At 38.8% G+C, this 23,105-nt stretch overlaps 2 protein-coding genes across 6 annotated transcripts in view; one reads left to right on the forward strand and one right to left on the reverse strand.

Moving 5' to 3' along the window:
• f9a (coagulation factor IXa) overlaps positions 1-5,841 on the reverse strand; it is a 24,811-nt gene extending 18,970 nt beyond the window's left edge. Inside the window, exon 1 of the mRNA XM_017307096.1 lies at positions 5,754-5,841. The gene's annotated coding sequence lies outside the window, so the exon portion shown is untranslated. The remainder of the gene's footprint in view (positions 1-5,753) is intronic.
• fgf13a (fibroblast growth factor 13a) overlaps positions 3,660-23,105 on the forward strand; it is a 105,388-nt gene continuing 85,942 nt past the window's right edge. For 2 of the 5 annotated variants that reach the window (XM_008420727.2, XM_008420729.2), the window contains exons 1-2: positions 5,586-6,187; positions 6,447-6,594. In XM_008420727.2, the coding sequence (XP_008418949.1) occupies positions 6,546-6,594 (49 nt within the window). In that variant the 5' untranslated portion in view covers positions 5,586-6,187; positions 6,447-6,545. Of the gene's footprint in view, positions 3,907-5,585; positions 6,188-6,446; positions 6,595-23,105 lie in introns of those variants that run through there. The other 3 variants (XM_017307098.1, XM_017307097.1, XM_017307099.1) reach the window with 3 other exon arrangements.

A 23,105-nucleotide genomic window follows, 5' to 3' on the forward strand; every position in this document is an offset into this window, starting at 1 on the left:
TCTGCTTAAACCGCGACTCCGAGCTGAAGCAGAAACGATACTTTCAACGTTTTCCGTCATCTGACAATTAGCAAGTCTACTCCACTTTATTCACCAAAAACATTTTTTTATTCACCAAAAACTGTTCTGTAATCTGGAACGTTCGCTACGTTGAGCTCCAGTTAGCCGCCTTATCTCACTGCGCGAGAGGCAACTGCGTCATTTGTCACATGCAAAAGGTCAAAGGAAACAAGGTGACCGGAGGGCTTATTATGTTGTACAAAAATAAATAATAAATAAATAAATAAATAAAAAATAATTTTAGTACATGTTATTATGTGTCAGAAGAGGGCTTAGAAAATAATACCAAAAAAAAATACACATTTACCAAAAGCGCACTTGGAGGCAAGGAACAAAAGGGGCAGGTGCTCAAGCACCGCCCCCCCCCCTGTCCTCCTGCACGTTCCTGTCCTGAATGTTCTCAGCTTCTTTTCTTTAATTCTCAAATATCACCTTTGGTAGCAAACTGTGTGCTGTATTTGAACGTGAGGCGATTGATTATGGAAAATTTTAATTTCTGCCTCCCAGCAGATACTAATTCCCCAAGCAGCCCTTGACCTCACTGATTAAAGCTGGAAACTGCTGTCATTAGCCACACTCCTGCAGGAGAAGCAGACTGATTACCTCATCAGCGACACCCTGAGTGTGAATAAAGCAGGCGCTTTTAGTTTAATTTGATAGCTAACTGATAACAGCGATATCCAAGTCATCAAAATCCAACCACCAACAGCTTGCTCCTGAGAAAGGACTTTAAGTTTATCCACATTACTCATTTTGGCTTCTCTACGCACTGGTTTTGATTTTAAGTCAAGCTTCAAAGGGTTTTACACCATTAAAAACATAATACTGTGTTCTCATTCGATCAAAGAAGGTGATAAGAAAGCAACTTCATAAACCAGCTTCAGGTTCTTCTGGTGGGTTTTATTCTTTAACATCTTTGTTTTCTGACGTCCCTCTCATGTATCTATAATCTTACTGGTTTCATACAGAATTGGCAACACATCTGCACTTCATTAGACCAAACCACGAGAAAACAGGTCACACCAAACTACAAAATCTAAACGAAGAAACAGGAATCAGAATATTAATCTAGTTTACAACCTCATCTACATAACTAGATGGTCTGCAAAATTAAACATTTAGTGTGGGGAAACTCAAAAGGTTACACTAAAGAAACCAAATAGAACAATAAAAAAGATAACCCTCCATTTGGCTGCACCCAGTGATGCAATCAGTGACATCATGCACCCCTTTAAACAGGAAATGCTGCACAGGCCCCTCCCATAGCTGCTCTGGCTGCAGCATCTAAAGGGTCAAACAATGGTAAGTATAAAAGAAACAAACAAATAATTACCACAAATGTACACTGCTCAAAAAAAATAAAGGGAACACTTAAACAAAACAATATAACTCCAAGTAAATCAAACTTCTGTGAAATCAAACTGTCCACTTAGGAAGCAACACTGATTGACCTGACGAGGGTCCATCAGTGTTGCTTCCTAAGTGGACAGTTTGATTTCACAGAAGTTTGATTTACTTGGAGTTATATTGTGTTGTTTAAGTGTTCCCTTTATTTTTTGAGCAGTATATTTTGTAACAAGAGAAACATCCATATTAGCCTCATGTTCTAGTATTGTTAGCTTTAATTAAACATATGAATGAATGTAAACTTCAACATAATGCAACCATAAACAAGTGAGTGAAGCAAAGTTACAACATCAGTGTTTAAATTAAGGATGTGGAAAGATTAAATAAATCATAAATATATCTATGAGACAAGTGATAAACTTTATCCCAACTTTATCCCATATAGATTAACCAATTATATAACAAGCAATAAACATTTCAATTTGTCAAATCACCAAGTAAATACATCAGATATATTGATAAAAGACAGCTCTAGGCCTTTTAGCCTTGATTTAAATGAATCCAGTTACTGAAGAATTTTTCTGTTTTTCAATTTTCTTGAAGTTTGTTCCCCAACAGCAGCAAATTAAATTGTTTCCTTACTGTTTCTTCAACCTCATCAAATGTGTGAACACTTCATGCAACTTAAAGTTGATTTTAACATACGTCTTGCCATTCAACATAGCTGAATTTGTTACTTTGGCAGATTCCAGCTCTTTAAATATTTCAGAGGGAATGCCAACACTTGTGTACCTCAAATCATAATCCTGCAGCTGTCTGACACAAAAAACACATTGTGCTCAGAAATGCCCAGTTATTCTCATTTTTCTATCTTTATGTCAGACCTGCAGTATGACAGCATCTCCTCTGTTTCAGTAGAAGCTGGTTCATCCATTGGTTTTGTGGTTTTCTTTCAGTAGTTGCATCCTCTTTCACAAATGTCTATACGTTTCTGTTTGGTTCAGAGCGCTGTGTTTGATAAAAGACACTGGAATTAAGGATTTTAAAATCTCCACTGAATGCCTTGAAACGTTTAAACTTTCTTGAAAACATCCCTTCCCCACTGAGAAAAATAGATAATTCACTCATCCACTCATTGTTCAGTTGATTAGAAATGTATTTTGCTTATAAAATGTTGTGCAGTGCTTTTCCTTGTTGTTATTTCTGACACTGAAGATGAAGATAATTTGAGTTATTTCCACTGACTTTGAAAGACTAGACAATTTCAGACCTAGAAATGAAAGTTGGTAATTGTTTTCTTGAGAAATTATGTTTTGATTTTGGAGTTGATCTCATAATTTAGAAGAGCCACACATATGACTACACAGACACCTCTATGTAAGACCTTGTCAGTTTAATTTTAGTTAGACAAACTTAAAACCTTTATTTTAAGTTTGTATAACATACACACAGCTCTAAATTATTTTAAAACTTAATCAGACATTTAAGACATTTTCTAACATTGCTAATCATTTTGAAGGGCATTGTCTGTTGCATAAAAATTGTAATTTTGCAAGCACACAGACTTGTCTTTGTGCGTGTGTGTGGAATAACGTGAGCTGAAAGCGTTGTCATTGTTATCTGGCTGAAATATCGCAATCAGCAGCTCAAAACAAGTGATTCAGAGTTATTTTGTGACATGGGTGGACACTGGCTGGGTGTGACAGAGTGTGAGTCAGGAGGTTGCTACTGCCGAATCTAACATGCCTCTGGGCTTTGCTTTAAACAGACTGAGGACGGACGCAGCTCTGCTGGAAAGGTCAAAACAGGTCACAGGCCATGGACACAGTGGGAACACAATCCAGTGACATTTCCACTCTCTCTAACCCTCACATTTTATGCAGTAGCTTGTGCAAGTGTCCATATTGTGAGACAGATCTCTGCAATACTACAGTGTTTATGTTACTGTGAAAATACTTTTTTTTGTTTGTTTTATAACTCAGGTCGAGTCAAATGCAACTTAAACTCTGAAATTATTATTTTTTTAAATTCAGCATAGGTCACTCTTTTAATCCAGAGACCAAAGAAAGTATCTCTGTGTAAAATCTGCACTGACCATTTGAGGCAAAGGCACTTTACCTCACAACACATCAGACAAACTTAGACAAATGGAAGAAGATCTGAGCATGTCAAGAAAGTTCAAAGAGGTTCAAGTTTCTTCTAAAAATAACAGATCTTGCAACCTTCCAACTACAGGTCTGTTTCCTCGTACACCACAGAGTAGCACAGACCTGCTCAACCTGGAGATGTCACATCACCTCTGCAAATATCCAGCTGCGATCGGACTGGACTTCTGGATCAAAGCTGAAAAACTTTGCTGTGAGTTGTGTTCTGACGTCAACATGGAAGCTCTAATGACAAGTCGGTGTGAACTTTCCATGTGGTGACATTACTGTATGAAACTGGAGACTTTAACAGGAAGGTTCAGCTGCAGCTTCCAGGCTTCTCCGCAGTGTCAAGGTAAGGACTTTATAATATCCATACCCTTCAAAATCAAATGTTACTGGGAGTAAAACAATTTAATCACAATTTAATCACAATTTAATCAAATTTAGTCACACAAATCAAACAATTATTACTGTATGGTAGGAAATAGTCAAATAGCTGCTGCAAACTTTTTGTAAAACTTATGTTAGATTTAGTTTGTCTCCTGCAGATCAACATGCTTTGGTCAGTTTTAGTGTTTTTTGTTTGCTTCTTTGCTATTTAGCTGTAAAACAAAAAACAAAACCCTAATCGAGCTTCCACTACCTTTTATCCAATGATGTCACAGAAAGAAAAATTAATTCGTTTTTTTGAGTCTATCCATTTGTAATAAGCTTTCTTTTATTTATTTTTTATGTTTCTAATCCCACTTCTCCTTCACCTTGTCTCCCTGCAGTGTTTACCATTTTCATCTTGACTTGTGTGCCTCTTGTGATTTCTTTACCAGTTTGCTTTTTAAAATCATTGCATTTTGTGAAAATTTCACAGTGGGGATTTAGACCTTATGAGCCTGCTGTGTCAGTGTAAATTTGTCTTTGAAAATAAGGAAACATTAAGAGTAAGTACAGGTGGAAGTGAATGTGAATAAACTGATACACATATTTACAGATTTACACCCTCTATGAGGAGTATAAGCCATAAAAGATGCTGGCTATTAATAGTGATGCATCCAAGCATATTAATGGAAAGTTGGGAGAAACGACATGGATTAACCACACTCTTGAGAGGAAAAAGCTGGGTGAGATTTGTAAAGCCTGGAGTCAGCTAGCGGTTCAAGACCCTCAGCAAGACGTGTCCCGGACGTGGATCTCATTCCTTGTGTGTGACACTCGCAAACCAGAGACGATCTCGGAAGCCATCTGCTGGTTTTGTTTGTATTTTATTAAGTGTGTGATCTGAGCAGCTGTCTACCAGGAAACTTTTGATCGCCTCATCCTTCCATTCATGGAGACACAGATTTCATTTCCCAGCATAACTTGGCACCGGCCTACATTACCAAAACCATCATTACCAAGTTTAATGACTCGGTTATCGCTGTGCTTTGCTGACCGGAAAATTTGCTTGGCCTAAATCCCACAGAGCGTGTATGGAGTATAGTCAAGAGGAAGACGACGGACACCAGGGCAAACAATGCAAATAAGCCGAAGGCTGATATTAAAGTGAAATGAACTTCTGAACTCCCAATTAGCTTTAGGCCACAACACATTGGTGCAATAAATCACAAAAACGAAGCCCTGAGGGCATATATTGTATGGCACTTAGATAATATATTAGAAGGCTGATATTTCTGTATTGCGGTAATTTTTGTAAATTCTTTTTAATTAAAAGCTTCAGCGGTGCATGTAATGAATCTATATAAGACATGAGCTTGTTGAGCTTAAATTACACAAAGTGAAACCTTTTTGCTTTAGTTTACTGAGCTGCACCTACTTGGGCCCGATTTCCAAACTTTAGGCACCTGTCAGGTCACACAGGTGTCACCAGGTGTCCCAGTGTGAACTGGTAACAATAAAACACCGTTCTTAAATTATTTACCTTCTGTTTTTGCGTTATACAAGTCAGAGCCACTGCTTCGCATTGTAAGTTATGCCTTTAATAAAGCCAGTGTTTGGAGAATGCGCAGCCTGGATGTGAATGGGAAAACGCAATGCTCCGCCACTGAGGCGACTGAATGAGAGCAACAGCAAGATGGTGCGCGCCATGCAGCAGCAGCAGCAGCTCAACCCCCTGCTGTAATTCTTCACCGCATCGACAGCACGGCTCACACACACACACACACACACACACACCGCTTTTATGGATGGGACAGCTCGTTTACATACCAGCAGTGATATTGAGGTCCAAAACCCAATGTCCGCTGCGTGAATCGGCGCTGAAACGGGCGGAGCGCTCTCACTTTGTGCGTCCTGTTGATTGTGCCTGCTGAGCGTTCAGAAGAGCAGGGCAGAGACAAAAAAAGAGGCAGACGCCAAAAACAAAAAGCTGGTGGCAGGAGCTGCGCTGGATGGCATTCCTCTCTGGGTTTGTTAGGTGGTGTGCTTCACTGTTTTGACTTCAGAACCTTTTGGGGGGAGAAAGGCTGCGCTCCATTTCGCAGCTTTTTTTTCTTCTTTTTTTTTATCTGCCCTGGTCCTTTGTCACAGTAGAGTAGGTCGTGATTTTTTTTTGTCTTTTTTGGTACATAACAGGATTCGTGGTGGGAGCGCTTCCTTTCATCAATGTGCATTGATGTAGCAGAAAACGTGGAGGAGATAAGGTAGGCACGGAGATGCTCACAGTTCTGGTTCCGGATGTTTAATGGAACTGTGCTGCTCCTTTTGTCTTGTGACATGTGAGTGTGTGCAGAGGGCAGCAAGAGTTGGATGTTTTCATTGATGCCTAATTGAACTGAATTGGGTTGCATCCCCCCACTGTCCTTTGTTAGGCTTCATGATGTGTCTGTCACCAAACGCTGCTCTTCTCTTGTGGAAAACCAAACAATAATGTGACTCTCATCGGCATTTCTCTCCTCACAGAACCCTTATCTCTGGGAAGGATATCGCTGAGGACGGTCAGCAAATAGGGGGATTTCGATTTTTACCTAAATCGGGAATTACACATCCAAACTGGGATCTATGAGCGGAAAAGTGGCGAAGGCTAAAGAAGACAAGGATGCTTCCAAGGGTAAGAGACGAGCCTTGCCGTGCACGGACTGCTTTCATCCCTGAAGGGGAACATGCACCAATTCCTTCCCCCTGCATGCTCAAATCCCCCTCTGAGGTTGTAGAGCAGCCACTGGATGGGGAACCATTCCCAGCATGATGCATTCGGGTCGATGCATTTGCTTCTGTAGGCCTACATGCTGCACACTAGTTTTTAGATCACATGCTTTAATTGTATTCACAAACGTGGGCAATTTGGACAATCAATCCATTCTATAGACGTGGCTGGCTTCCCTTTGAACATGTTTCTAACGCCGGGATGGTAATTATTTCACCCTGTTGTGAATGGCATCCTGTTGAAAGGTCCTTTTGTGTTTCTCGCTCGCGCCGTCATTGCAGCGTGAGATCTCGTAGCCTGAACCTGCGATCTGTGACGCAACAGTGAAGCCCCATATCTATATTTAATAATAATAATAATTAAAGTGCTTTTACGCTGCCACAGAGACGAGGTTGTCAGAGAGACATTGCAGGACTAATTAGTGCACCCGTTTCATCCACGCCGTGTATTCGCGCGACTCTTACCGTCTTTTGCACCCTTTCTGTTTTCTTTATTATATTCATAAAATGTATGTGCATACGGCGATAATAATTATTTTTAAGAGCACATACCTTTATTTCCCAGAACTTTAAAGCGGCACTGTAAGGTGTTAAACGTTACCGATAAGTATTTAGATGCTTATGGGAAATGTAAATTAGTTTTTGTTTTTAACGTGCAATGTAATAAAGCAACATTAGCGATGTGGTACCGGAGCAAGCGCTGCTTATTTACAATACATAGAAATATAAGTGGATCTCTTTTTGTCACGATCCGGATCAGTTTAAGGTGTTCACAACAAATCAATAACCTTATTGGCTTAAATTGGCAGCGCAGCTATAAGAGATTAATGTTACTTGTTGATATTATTGTGAAGGCTCTAATATACAAATAGCTACAGTGCAAGCCAGATAGTTAAATACACTTTATAAAAATAATGTTTTTTTTCACTATCTGATGTTAAATTAAGAGTAAAGTTTGACTGATTTAGTTCAGTTGGTTATTTCTAACTCTTAAATGACAGAAAATGAAACAGATTTTTTACTTCTTGAATTTCAAATGTTTGCATACACAAAACATAATATTACATTTTGGTTATCCAGTTGAGGACACTATGGCTCTGCCAGCTTGTGATAGGTTAATTCACACAATTTGTGAAAACTGTAGGCAAAATGTAAAGCAGATCTAAAACACTCTTCTTTGTTGTGTGACGTCATAGTTCAGCCTTTCAGATGCAAATGGTGCCACATTCATCTGAGCAAACAATTATATGCGAGTTTAAATAAACTTTCAGAAAGAGGACGGGTTGTTTTTTTATCATGTGAATCAACCCCAGAAGCAAAGCAGAAGAACTTGAGATTCTGGCTGAAGGTGTTAAATGAGCATCATTAGCTGCAGTCAAACAACCACTGAGACAAATGGATCATTTCTTAAAAAGCATATAAAAAAGTAGAGTACACTTTTCAAATTAACTTGGCAATAAAGAGCTTCGTTTTTGGAAATTTGTAAAAAAAAAAAAAAAAAAATAAAAAAATCATTCTCTTCCACTTTACAGTTGCATATAAAATATGGTGACGCAAGGCGTGAAGGATGACCAAATAAAAGGTTTATGGCTTTGATAAAGGTGATGACGGAAGAAGACAGATGATCTGCTGCGGCGACCACGAAATGAACAAGAAGAAAAACATTTTTTAATACTCATTTATTTGCACCATTATACCTTGAAAACAGTAACATATTAATGCTCACAGCATCTCTACAAAGTACGTCACCTTCCGTCCACTGCTCCTCAAATCTAGCCAAGCTTTGACTGACTGAGTGAAAATTAAACTCCAGAAAATGAAGAAGTTTGAGATAAACTAAGGTACGGACAGTTTTCCAAGGGGTAGCAGTTCCTAAAAGATGCCAAACGAAAGGTAAAAGCTGAGTTTCCCAACTATTTTCTAAATTTAGAAAAAAGCCCTTAGCTTATGGACACAAGCAGGCACTTGCATAGAGAAAACCACTCCTGACCCTGCCAATGTTGGCAACCACCCGGCCTGCAAATGATTTCAGGGAAACAGTCCATTAAGCCAGAAGCACCTGCCATCTCCGTGGCAGTTTTTCTGCAAGCCCTTGGCCTATACACTGGTTTCTAAATCTCCCACTCCTTCATAGCAGAAGAAATAACCTATTTTCAAAACATTTATCACTCACTAGCTGCTAAAATTACCCTCAAATCTCTACCATCATTGTTGCTTAAATAATAGATTAACTTTGTAATGAATCTTGTATGCAGTTATTAAAGCCAGAAACTGATTTGCCATAATTCACATTCACAGTCAGTCTCATAGTCCATCTTAGTTTCCTAAAATGGATTTAGCAGAATAAGTGAATGGTTTTATATTCTGTAATAAAAATGTTATTAAATATATCAACAGGAATTCATGACCATCTCTTTGTTTCTGTACGATTTCACGTATTCTGGACGCAAGAAACTAAATCAGAAAACCTTCACAGTTTTGTTGCTCCAACTATAATAATAACTAAGTCATCCGCTTTGTTCATAACCTTTATTTAACCACACTTGTACAAAAAATTTGGGCTATCCAACAGCAAAACAAGATAAAACAAGGCAACTTCAACCTTTAAATCATTTTAAATACATTATACTTTAATAAAACAAATTACATGAAACATCTACAGCTAGAGGTTTTTGTATCCTTGCCACTTGATGGAGCTTTAAAACTGTTCAGTGAAATCATCTCTTCGGTCTTTAGATCCCTGTGTAATTGGTTTCAGTAATGAAGAGCAGCATATTTAAAAGCTTTCTTTCCCGGTTCTGTCGTGGTCGTTGGTTCACACAGAGAAATAATATTCTTGTAACAAAGACTGGAACCACTTGAACTTTTCCTCAGTAACTATTTTCTCAGTAGTGGTTCATATCAAAAAGACATACCAATATTTTAAGTTTTAAGTTTTGTGACAAATGTGTCTCTTCACCTCTCAGAAAATGTCCTGCCTGTCTTCTGCAGGAGGAAGCTGAAGCCTGGTGGGGGATGTTGTGAATCTGGGCTGCGGTATCAACATCAGTGAATCATGTTGTGTTAGTTTTCTCTGTCCTTGTGAAGCTAAGCTGTGCAGACAAAGTGATGTGTCAAAGTGAACAGGACACACACTCTGAGCTTCATGTCTCTTCTCGCTCAGAACCCACAGATAGATAACTTCCATCTATGCAATTTAACAGTTTTCCACTGAAGCGTTTTGCATCAGTTATGCAGGAATTTTCACCCTGCTTGTCCTCACTGTATTCTCATATCCCTGAAGATGAAGCCTATCCCGATTTATAAACTCTTTTTTATTGTTATTTTGCTGATTTTGAACAGGCAGTTAATTTATGCCACATGCTTCTGTGCAAATAACTTTCTCTGCTCTTCGGTCATTCTGCTCGAGCCTCATCCCTGTGCAGCGTGCTGATATACTCCCCTCCTGGGCTCCAAGTGTCAGCCAGCCGATTCACGGTTGCCCCAAACTGCAGATATGAGCAAAGCACGGGGCATAAGTCTCGCATATTTGCTGGCAGATTAATTCAGTGCAAGAAAAGCCATTGAATCAATGGAGGCCCAGAGAGGAGTTTGTAGCTGCTTCATTAATCACAATGGAGGCAGCTCTGCCCCCCACAACACTGACACCTGCTCTAATCTCATCAGCAGAACTGCACACAGTGTCATTAGGACCCTGGTTTGCTCTTTGAGGAGATACTGTGAGTAGCCTGTGGTCAAGGGAAGATCAGCTGGTAATAATTAAGAGAAGATTTAACGGTATAATCATTAAGACGCAGGATTAGTTGTCGGCACCCGAACTGCCAGGTTTTATTTAACTTTAAGGTTTTGCAAAGAGTTTAAAATGTAGTACCTGCAGCCCTGAATGTGGAAGTTTCTTGAGGTTTTGATGCTTCGTCAGGTTTCAACCTCAAACTTTAATGGATTTTCTTTGGGATGATACGTGATTGATCAATGCTAAGCTGTGCACATGCAAAAACACAAAGTCTTATCAAGTATTTTTGTCTAGTTTTTAGTACAAATATCTTTGTAGACTTGAAATCGTACACGGATAACTTAAAAGTAACTTTTCATCAAGAAATAGGAGCTTGTTTTAAGTTAATTATAAAATATGCTGAGCTTTTAATGTGGCAAAAAACTCAATGGAGTATGGATAGTTTTGCAAGGCACTATATATTCCATAGTATATTTGTGGTTTAGCAAATTGCTCCAATCATATTTGAATAGAGCATGTTTCCGTAGCAAAATAAACATTTTTTTTGTCAGATGTTCATTCATGCATGCAGCGCATTTTCTTTCCTTCATTTATCTTTTTTATGGATTCGTTAATCCTGTTTAGCATCAGCGGGTGGGAGCATTTCTGTTCGTAGCTGAGAAGAATCTCAGTAAACTCTGGACAGGTCGTCAGTCAATTAGTGTTCGTCTCGTCACTTAGCAGTTTCAGAAACTGCAAATAAATTAGGATAATTTAATTGCCTCACCAATCTATTACGTTACTTTGTGTAAGGATTTACTGTCAGGAATGGTTACTCAAATTACAACGAGATGTGTTTACAGATCAGTGTTTGTTCTGTTCCATTTCATGAGGTTCGCCGGATTTAGCCGGTGCGTTTGGAAAGGATGTGATGTATTTCCGATGACAGAGCGGTGAAATCGTTCCCTGTCAGATTCCTTCCCGGTACTGACGCAGATCTGATGATCATGCCTGGAGGAAACCGTCTCTGAGTGGCGTCAGGGATCCGCCACGCTCCATCTCTCAGTTGTGTGCTGATTGCTTTGAGACCAAGGACCCATCTGTCAGTGACCCAGCATGGCCTTAGATCGGTGTGTTGTAGTTCCAGCTTTTGGTTTGTCAGGATGAAATGCATCCACAACATCTTGTGCTAAAGCACAGTTCTTTATTGCGCAATGATAAGTTCTTGGATTAGAAAAGGTTCGTTTTCTGCCTGACGTCATCACTGGCGAAGTGTTCCCTCCATAAAAGCTCAAATGCATTAGTCAGCTTAATAATCCACAAAGCTGCATGGCTTCTGAGGTGAAAGGCTTTTAGAGTTGTCCTCAATTGAGATTTCAACATGCTTCCTCTAGTTGTTAATTTGTAGGGGCCAAAGAACAGGGTTTTAATTATTCCTAGTTATTCCTTCAAGCTTTTTTCTGTTAAATGTCTTCATTATCTTCAACGTCTCTATCTTTACTTATCAGAAATGTAAGATTTTAAAATCTTAATAACCAAAAATAAAGGAAAGAGAGTAACAAATGTATTTCCGTGTTTTTCTGATCAGGTGAAGAAAACCTTCCTCCTTCCTAAATGTGCATCAGTGACTTTTGTACCCTTGAGAGATGAAGGGAACTTTTAAACTTACCTTAGAGCTGCATTATGTAGCTTTTAAAAAATGTTTGTCTCTTAAATCCCTCACTATGTTGTGACAGCATAACATGAAACAAGTAATCTGTGAAAAAACTGAGCTCCAGTGCCTCCTTCCCTGTGGCACAGGAGCTCAGATTATTGCTTCTCAATCAGCAATAATCAACAGGAGCCAGGGGAAGTGTCTTAGTGCTGACAGTCATGCTCATGTATGTGCTCCAACATAACTGTTAGCCCACTGTCGTCAGCGGCCATGCTAACTAGCCTGTGCTATCGCTGCAGGCTCTGCTGTGAGGATGGAGCTGTACCGCCGCACAGAGCGAGGGGAAGGGTGTGAGCAGCAACAGTTCTATAACGTTATAGTCAGAATCTTTCACTTGTGCTATGATATTTTCAGATAACACCAGACTATAACAGTCCAACTAGTCGTAGAGAACCTGTGAGAACCAGTGCTGGCTTTATTCTGGAAAAACAGTGGCGTAAAGTTTAAATCTGCTGTATTTGGGCTTTGTTACATGAGAAAGACGTTGAAATAAATGTTTAGCCGCCGATGTGTCAAAAAGAACATTTACTTGAAAAATCATACTTTTTCCTACAAACTGCTGTTTTATTATTTTAGTTTCAATCAGTATTAAACACTAAATCTACCTAAATGATGATTGAATGTTGAGCTTTTCTGCTTCAGATTTATCAGAGGTCGATGAGGTTCATCAAAGCTGATTATAATGACCTAATTATTTACCTGAATTAATTCATTATAATAATTGTGGATCCAAACTAAAAAAAAATACAGTGGGTATTGCTGATACCTGTACGCTTTGGATTATTGCAATTTACTTTCAGATATGCACTTCAGAATATAATCTCATCTAAATATAATCCTCCATAATTGTGGTTACGTGTGTAAAACTGGCAGATAACAATAAATTACGTTAATCCTTGAGGTCAGTATTGTGAACTGTGTGGCGGCCTGATCTGCTCCCTGTCCTACGATGGTACAAGGCAAATTGAGGTTAGAGATGCGTTGCAGATTAGAGATTTTGTAAAAGTGAAAAGTTGAAGCATTTCTATATTCAACCAAAAATATCAGCAGAAAATGGTTTTCTAAACTATTCCTCTTCTGCTGCAGTGAATATTTGTTTTGACATCATTACAGTGCTTATAACTTTACCATTACCTAAACACGACTTCAGGTTTCAGAGTTACAGTGTGATGATCAGCTCAGAGTGACTGCAGTTTTGGCTGCACTTGTGAAGATATACAGTACACACAGATACCTTTTCCACGGTGACATTTTGCATAAAATTGCACATTGATAGTGGGCTACATTAGTGCGGAAAACCTTTGTCACTTGCATTTTCAGACTGTAAGCTAACTAAAATATTGATTGCCACCTCATGCACTGTACAGTTGAGGTTTATGGTGCATGTGCAGAAACTTCTGATATTCCTGGTGAAATTCTGCAGATTGAAAGGCACACCCAGATGCAGATCTGATACATGTGGGAGAATCGCTTTGCTGAGAAGGTCTAGAAAGTAGCAGGAAAAATCCTGGCTAAAATCAGCATTATCACAACTTCACGCACATTTAAATCACATTTACCAATCTTTTTGCAATTTGAAAGGTCTTGAATATCAAGGTGAGAAAATGCCCCTAGGTTTTCTACTGTATTTGACTCAGAAACTGAAACCCCTCCTCTTGCTGCTGTTGGAACCAGAGTTAAAGTGTTGTATGGATGAATAAATAGTTATCATAAAAGTCTTAAGTCAGTTTCGATGTCCAACAGTTGCTTGAAGTTTGACAAGATTTGAAAGGTTACTAAGGTGGGGTAAGAAAAAAGAAACTATTGGCAATAAACAAGATATCTGGCTGGAACAGAACAGGTCTGGGAGTCTGGCCAGCAGGCCTCTGTGGTGAAGATGATCGGGCCAAACGATGGCCTCGGGATGCAAGTAAAGAGCAGATTGCTTCCTAACCTCTTCTAACCTTAAGGCATGATTTCAAAAGCCTTCTGAATTCACAGATGTTCTCTTAAAACAGGCTGTTAAAAGCAGATTTTGATATAAAGCGAAAGTATAAGATGATTGATGTTCAACATTAATTCCTGACATTTCCTGATGCAGTGAGGAAGGTGTAAAAAACCTAAAAGGTGAAAAAAGCTCTATTCTGACCTGAACCAAATGTTGCATCTGATCTTACTGGCTTAAATCTTGACAACATTGTGTTCCCTGTATCAGCAGGCACACCGTGCTCTCGCAAAACGTGCAGTGAGTAGTTAACAGGATTATCCGCTTCCTGGTCTTCTCCAGTCCTGCAGCTGATTTCACAAGCAGGTTACAGGCGGCGCATCACTTCAGTTTGCATCAATGTTTCATCTAACAAGAGCGCTGTACTGTACCTATGAAAAGAAACTTCACATGCCTGGAAAACAGGATCCTGAACTGACCTGATGGACTATGAGACAAAATAGATTTTGAAATTGAAACAGTGAAAATGGCGTTATGAAGTGAGATCTCTTTGTAAATTAATCCATCTAAAATTGTCCAAAAGCTGGATGTGTGATATTTAAGTCGTGTTTGCTACATTGGGAAAATAAACAGTCTAAATCTAAGCTGTGCAGGAAGTGTAACATGATTTCATGTTGGTATGACACACATCAGACTGTGGACTTAGACATTGTGTTTCCCATGATGCAACCCTGCAACTGAATTCTACATTGTTTTGCATTAAAGTAAATGTTAATTAAATATTAATCAGTTAAACATCTTTTTCTCATTCCCTTAGTGGTCAGAACAAGTTAAAGTCATTGTTGCAGGAAAACATTTATTTATTTAGGTGCATTTATATATAAAAAAAAAAAACCAAGTCATCACTAACGTAGCGTTTCCTCAGAGAAACAAAAGTAGTTTGTTAATGAGCTGAAGCTTTGCCTTTTAAAGTTGATCATGGATGTTGATGGAAACTGGAGGTGTTGGAATAGGGAAGCAGTTTGCTTATTAATTAAAGTCTGACTGACTGCGCTGAAGTCACTCGGCTGTGACTCTGCACTCCAGACGATAAACATACTACGGATATCGCTCTAACACCTCTAAGCAAATTGATCTCCTGGTTTTTATTAGCTCAATCTATTTTTATAACTGTTGCGTAGAGGTGTAATGATACAGAGGAAGCTTATTAAGCAGGAAGATACATGATATTTGGTTCACAAGATCAGGCTGAAAATGTTTTCAAAGATATTTTTGTAAAAACGTAAACTTTACTTTACAAATGTTTCACAAACTACAGTCGGTGTTTTTATACTATTTCAAACCTAAGATGATCCTAATGCTTAAAAAAGCTTTTCAAACATAATTTAATTTTCTTATTTTAGAAAATTTCATGTTTCACATGTATGTTTCAAAGACTGCTCAGTGTAGAGTGATTCAGTTCGGGTTTGATTATTCTAAGTGATTTTTTTCTTTATGTTTACAACTTTGTGTTTATTTTGTACTGTACTTTAGGTGCATTATGTGTTGGTTAAGAATCTGATTTCATTTGCAGTGTTTAGTTTGGGTTCTTTTACAGTGTTGTTTCACTTCTATTTTGATTAGTTCTAGAGTTGGGGTTAATTCTGCTTTGTGATTGTTTGGGTTATTGGTTTCTGTTTCCACCTCATCAATAATCTTACCTTTTCTGAGGTAATCTAACCACTGAGCTTTCAAATGCTGACAAAACGACACCTGTGCTTAATTTAAAGATAGAGAGGCTATTTCTGATCTAAAGTTGAAGTTATGCTAAGTAACTAGTGGACTAAATTTGGCTTTAGCTACAATATGCAAGACAAAACATAGTATCAAAGCGTTAGTACCATTTCTCAGAGAGCTCACTTATTCATAAATAATAATGACAGAATTTGCAGCAGCAATTTGTAGAAATCAAAACCAACAGAGTTGAGTGAGCTGAAGAAAGTCACAGATTCTTTGAAGTATAAATGTCAAACCAACAATTGTAATGTAGAAGGGTGTCCACATCTGTGCTTAAGAGAGAAATATTTTAGAATTCTCGAGGTTAAAACGATGAAGCAAAGGTCAACGTATTTCGATTTGGGAAGATAGCAAAGATAGCATTGTTAAGATGCTAAATATAGCAACAATCCTTCTCCAGTCCCTGAAGCCAATTTTACAGTCTGGAGAAATGAGCTTCATGCCTGCTCCTGCCTCCTTCTCATCAGGGAGTCTTCATTTACATAATGACATGCAGCCACTGCTAAGAAGACCCCAATAAGCCTGAGAGTCATCAGTCAAGGATACCTAGCTAGCTTGGATTATTCTTATGCCAAGTCATGCATACTGTATTACACACATAGTGCAACACATTAGTTGTGAGCAAATTACCAAGACAAACTCCAAATGTGAAATGCCATTCAGTTAACACTTATATGCTTTCACTTCTCAGGATGGAGCTATGGACATATATTCCCATTGGTTGGTGCAAGGTACTAGTTAGTGCCATTGAGCAGCGCAACATCCTCCCAGCATCCTCTGTCTCACTCAGTCGCTTCAAGCCTACAAAAAAGCATCAGAGTTGTGCTTGCATTTGTGTTTGCAAAATTTGTTTGGGTATAAAGAACGTAAGAGCAAAAAAACACTGAGAAGTGAATGATGTGCATTGAATTAGATAAAAAAAAATTATTGAAAAAACATGACAATGGTTGCATGAAGTCAACTTGCCACACAATCGTAGCACATCTACCATCTGCACCGTTCTGGGCTCTCCAATCTCTGGGGACGAGGTCGCCGAGGTGGTCAAAAAGCTCCTCGGTGGCAGGGCGTTTCCGGTGAGAGTTGGACTCCGCCAAGGCTGCCCTTTGTCACCGATTCTGTTYATTACTTTTATGGACAGAATTTCTAGGTGCAGCCGAGGTGTTGAGGGGATCCGTTTTGGTGGCCTTAGGATCGCATCTCTGCTTTTTGAGGATGATGTGGTCCTGTTGGCTTCATCGGAACGTGATCTGCAGTTCTCACTGGAGCGGTTCGCGGCGGAGAGTGAAGTGGCCAGGATGAGGCTCAGTGCCTCCAAATCCGAGGCCATGGTCTTGAGCCGGAAAAGGGTAGAGTGCCTTCTSCGGGTCAGGGGGGTCGTCCTGCCTCAAGTGGAGGAGTTTAAGTATCTGGGGATCTTGTTCACGAATGAGGGAAGAAGGGAGCGGGAGATCGACAGGCGGATTGGGGCAGCATCTGCTGTGAAGCGGGCGCTGTACCACATAGTGGTGTTCTGAAACCTTCCGAAACCGATCAGCAGTGCTGATCGGTTTCACAATCAGAAGACCTGTAGCAACTTCTGACTTTAAAATGTTTCAGTTTCCCTCTTGACAAACTTTTTCTTTGTTTTGTCAGATGTCAGAGAGATTCTCTGCAGTGAATGATCACATCATTTTCAATGTAATTAGAGGAGACAAGTCTCTGCGTACACTGCAGAGAGGGACAGATGAAGTGAAGGAGAGTTAAACAAAAGGGATGGAGAGGGGCTATGTAAGGGAGAAATGGCGATCTAACAGTAATCCATACCAGCAGAACCGCCGTCTATAAAGAAGATGAATAGTGCTTTAGGGGAGATGAAAAGGTTACATGCAACAAAATGCTTCCTTCATCTGTGCTTGAATTTTACAGTGAAATAATTAGGACAGGGACAATGTGTAAATGCGCCGACCGCTTTATTTATTTAAATATCATCTTATGTGTTGCAGCATGGTTTCAAATCCCAGTGAGCCTTTCTTGTTTTGATTAAACTGCGATCCATGACACATCTATATTAGGTAGCCTAATTTTCAGTAGTTGTGTAACTGGTTCTTGCGTGTACTGACCTTTACGTCATGTCTGTGTGTCTGGTGTGCTGTGTAATCAAATGGTCAGTTGTTAATGCCAGTGCTTTGATGTGTTCTATGCATTTGAATATTACATTGCATTATTATAAGCACAGCGACCTTTGCATCACATTAACCTTCAGAATATATGTGACAGAGATGGAAATGTGCTGAAAATCTACAAGATGTCGCATACTGGTTTGTGATTATGTCCCTGAGGTCATGTTGCTGTGTTTTCTCTCAGCTATTTTAAGGTTTTGTCCTGCTTCCCTTTTTGCTTATTCTTTACAGACAGGAAGAGAAGGCAATTATTTGAGCAGATTGTTTTTTTTCTGCTTTTAATACCTTCCTTTTGTGCTTTTTTATGCACAAGAAGTAGACTGAAGTTTTATATTCATGTTTGACAGCCGACAATAAACTTAGTGTTTCAAGGACCATGTGTTGAACTGGTGACCTGTCCAGGTGTGAACGCCCCTAACTCAACGACATACCTGTTTACTGTGATCACCATTGAGAAGACAGAAAATTGTTTAAATACTTTAAAATCTCAGTTGTGTGTCAAAAACACCTCTTGCAGGTGAATATGTAAGGTTACATTTTGACCCGATTCTTTAGTCCTGTGAAACTCTACCCTTATTTTTGATGTTTAGTGAACATTTATCTTTTACCCAATGAGAAGTTCAAGTTTTTTTTAACATAACTGGTTAAATATAGCGTTAGAAACTAACGTTAGAAACTTACAGCAAAAATATATGCTTTTCTATTAGGTATTAAGTGGAGAACTTCTGTGTGTAATACACCTAAGAAACAGAAAAAAGTCTGCACACAAACTTTTCTGCAGTGGAAGAATATAAAAAATGTATGTACAGCTTTTCCTCCTATATCGATTTACCAGCTAACCTTAACTGGCTCAAGCCAAATCATTGTGGACGTTGCACTAACAGTAAAGAGTGGACACAATCATTAACGGTGCCAGAGTGGTCAAAATCTGGTTTATTTGGTGATCTATTGTTACAAAACACTCCAAAACTAACCCTGATAATTTGAGAAAAAAAAAGTATAATCACGGTAAAGCATAATTATGTCAGAGTTTGGCCTCTTATATCCCTCACCTTTTATCCAAGGAAGCGCTTAATGCGTCTCATCTGCTGGACAAACTTTCAACTTTTATCTTATGTAGCTGTGAAGATGGATGTTTAATATTAAAAAATATATATGTAAAGTTTTATCTTCTGATTTTGAAAATCTAATATTTTTACTGCTGCTGGTATTTCCGCTTTGTGCATAATTGATGGAAAGAAAAAAACAGATAAAGATTAATGTTGTTGCCATGCGCATGGCTGCACGTGTACAAGAGGGTTGCATGCCACATTCTCCTGCTCTCTGTAAAACATCTCATGCTCCTTCCACCTGTCTAATGGGATAAATTCAAACTGACTAGAAAAATATACAAAACCAAGAATCTCAAAATATTTTCTGCAGATATTCTTTCTTTATGTCTGCAAAATATTGTCTGGCTTCATCCATTTGAAATGTTTAACACATTCAGTCTCAATAATAAATAATTCAGAATATATGAAGCAGCATAGACACTGGCACATCTTCACACATCTTTATGGAATGTCACCACTTAGAATAAGGATGCTCCGTTTTAAGGAGTTGTGTTTTTCAAAGGTTTTTCAGATTTTTAGTATTAAGTGTTTAGATGAGTAAACTTTCAAACGTAGTCAATCTGAGCATCATCGGAAGTCCCTGATGCTTCCACCGTTTTCCCTTTTATGGAAGGATGTTGGGTTGTTTGTTCAGAATCGAGGACCCTGTGGGCATCTTTGGTGGGATGTTGTTAACACTGTGTGGAGGCAGTCCTCACACTTTCTCTAAAATCAGTCATCACACTCGAAAAATAAAAACATGCATGATTCCATAGCTGCGAGACAAAGGAAAGCCAAATGATTAAAAATATTGTCTGGTAATTGAACCTCATTCAGTTTCGTCCTTTCTTGTTTAACAAGGTAAAAGTCAAACATAAGTTTGAGACTTTTCTGTTTTCAGGCGCTATGTACACGTATTGATTCATTTTGGTACAGATGGAAAAAGATGAAATTAATCACAGTGTAACAGACCAAAAACTTTACTTCAGTAGCTAAACAATGGGAAGTCCCCATTTAAACAGAGTTCACATTTATTGATTTATCAAAAAAAAAATTATAGCTTGTTTTCACATGACTTTACAACATCTGACTGACGAGGATTGAGTCATATGAATGTTTTGCAAAATGCAGCGTGTATACCAGGTAAATGATTACGTGAGGTGTGTCTTGGTGGAGATTGGATATGTTTGTGTGGGTGATTGGAAGCTCAGCGCTCTGCACTGCAAAACCCTGAGGGACAGATGGCTGCTCAGTCTCTTTGCTCCACTGCTTACTTAGCTTTGGCACAGGGTCTCCATCCTGACTTGGCGTTAACGTAGCAGCAATGCATACAACTCCATACATTGGATACTTTCATACACTTAAATAAAATGTATTATCTGGATTCCGTACTGCACTGACATACCTAGCTGCATTTTCTTTTGAATATTTTAGACATGTGCTACCAAAAAATATGAATAGAGAGATTTTCAGCAAATAATTGGGAGTTGGGTTCAACGGAAACATCTCTGAATACTGAACCGGAGGCAGAGGCAGGGGTTCGCTGTTGTTTGGAGTTTGCAATGTCTGCCGTTCGCCCATGCAGTGATCACATGCCAATCAAACGGTGCAGACTGCTGTCAATCAAACTTGAGCGTAATAATGGTTTGGCGCAATCTAAAGCTTTTTGAGAAGAAGCTTTAGATTGTATTTAGACAGCAGGTCTTGATGCTCAATTTAAATTTTGTGCAGAAGTAGTTTTTTTTTTTTTAGCTTTGTTATTTATATTAATAATCAAAAGTGACCCGAATCAAGCTTATGTGTAAACAGTTTGTGACCCTAAAGTGACTCGAAGAAGAACATGGAAGTCACATAGCAGCGCACTGTTTACAAGAGTAATAATGGATGCCAACAACTATAGATTGAATTGTTTGGATTTTTCTAAAAGAATCTATAATACCTAGATGCACTGCTACTTGACACACAATTTTTGACATTTCCAAGGCACCTGATCTACGAGTGTCACTCTCTGTATCCTGAAGAGATACAGAGAGTATCTCTTCAGCTAACAATACTGTTAGCTGCTGCAGTATTGTCAGGACAGTTTCCACTGTGCGTATTAATGCATATCATGATATATTTTGTGTTTGTACCATTAAAACTGCGGTTTGTAGCTGTTTCCCTAACCCCTATGAATACCAGGGGCCCACTGTGGTTTCTTTCCAAAAAGGAAACTTATGCTTTGATGTCCAAAAAAGTAAAAAACTTGGAAGCAAGAGAGTCTCAAGTGACTGTAGCTTTCACCTTAAAGAGTGAAACGTTAGTTATTAGCGGATTGGAAGTTCACACCAAATTAAAATTAGGAGTTTGAAAGTTGAGGTACATGATTTGAGTGTTGTAATTTCCATCGATATTATAATGATTAGATAGTGGTAATCCATACTGTATCATATTCAATTTTATGAACGATCTGCTGCCTCTATCTGTTATGAATAAAGTTACAGATGCTGGAAGGCTGTGAGTAAATCTGCAGGTCTGAGCAGTTGTTTTGAGTGTAAAAGCGTTTATCTCCTCAGCTTCGTTCGCTTTCCCTGGCAGCTCATTCTTAGCTCTGTTAAGTTGTTGACAGCACACAGGAAACAAAGCACATTTCTTTCTTTGCAAAGAAAGTCTGACAGATTCATACAACTATGTGGGTATTATGCTCTGTCATTCCATTTGCACATTAACAAGGCAACGCATGAGAGTTTTTACCAGCTCTCTCTTACTGCACGTCCTCTAAATATATTGGTGCCATATTATTATAACTGGTTATTCCATAATATTAAAACAAAATCTAATGTAAGTATTTATTGTGTCACATTGAAAACAAAGGACAAACAGTACAGGGAAGTTGTGGGTGGTAAGTTAGGAGTCAAAATGTTGCCCAGCTATAATTACAGTGCTTTCTTGTGTTTTTCTTTTTTTTTTTTCACCAGCCCTTCCTAACTATTTTGAGCTGAACTTATTAAAGCTTTGCCGCCACTAATTAAGTTGTTTGTCTTTGCAAAGCGATCTCTGCCTGCCCACTACTGCTTCCTAATAAGTGGTTGTGTCAAAGCACCCTGCCTATTAATTGAAGGGAAGATGAAAGCAGAAATATGGTGGGAAAGTGACCTGGTGATGGCAGATTTCTAGCAGTCATTACTGAAGCTGCCGTTTGAGCCACCTCGTTGGGCCTGCTGGGCTTGTTAACTGGAGGCTGGGTGGTCCTCTGCAGTGTCCTGTGGAGGTTTTGGAAAGCACAGATATTTTTCTCATAGATAGTGGAAGTTTTACTTGTATTGATTTGAAAATTTTGCTCAGTAATGCAACTTTATGAAGGAAAATATTGGACTTTCACAAGCTTATTTATGTATTTTCCATTTATGGAAACCACTTGCAGCTACAAAATGTGAGATTCTAAAATGAGAGATCATACTTTTTATTGTACAAGTTTATGAGAAACATGTGAGAGGAACATTCAAAATCAATCTCAAAAACGTTTTTTTTGTCCCCTTCTTATGTAGGCATATTTACAATATTTGATTAGGTTTACCTTTCGTTCAATATAATTGGCTAGTCTTCATAACAAAAACATGAATTCCTGAAATCTTGGACTTGAAAACTGCATTTTTGTTTTCTCCCCCAAAACACAGAGAAATGCCTGCAAAATGCCTACCTGCATTAGGAAAGATGCAGGTTTTTAACTGGACATTACCTGAGTAACAGATCTCTATTGATATACCGAGTTCAGTCGAGTAAAATGCCTCGATTGGGATCAGAAAGTCATATTTGAGATTGGATTGGGACATGGGTAGTTAAAACCCCTCAAATTAATTGCATGTTTTATCTTTAAAAAACTTCCATCCATCCATCTTCTTACACCCTTGTCACTTGGTGGGGTCGGGAGGGTTGCTGGTGCCTCTCCAGCTAACGTTCCGGGCAAGAGGCGGGGTCACCCTGGACAGGTCACCAGTCTGTTGCAGGGCAACACAGAGACAGACAGGACACACAACCATGCACACACACACACACACACA

This window comes from Poecilia reticulata, linkage group LG10 (genome assembly GCF_000633615.1).
Source record: "Poecilia reticulata strain Guanapo linkage group LG10, Guppy_female_1.0+MT, whole genome shotgun sequence".
Classification (NCBI taxonomy): domain Eukaryota; kingdom Metazoa; phylum Chordata; class Actinopteri; order Cyprinodontiformes; family Poeciliidae; genus Poecilia; species Poecilia reticulata.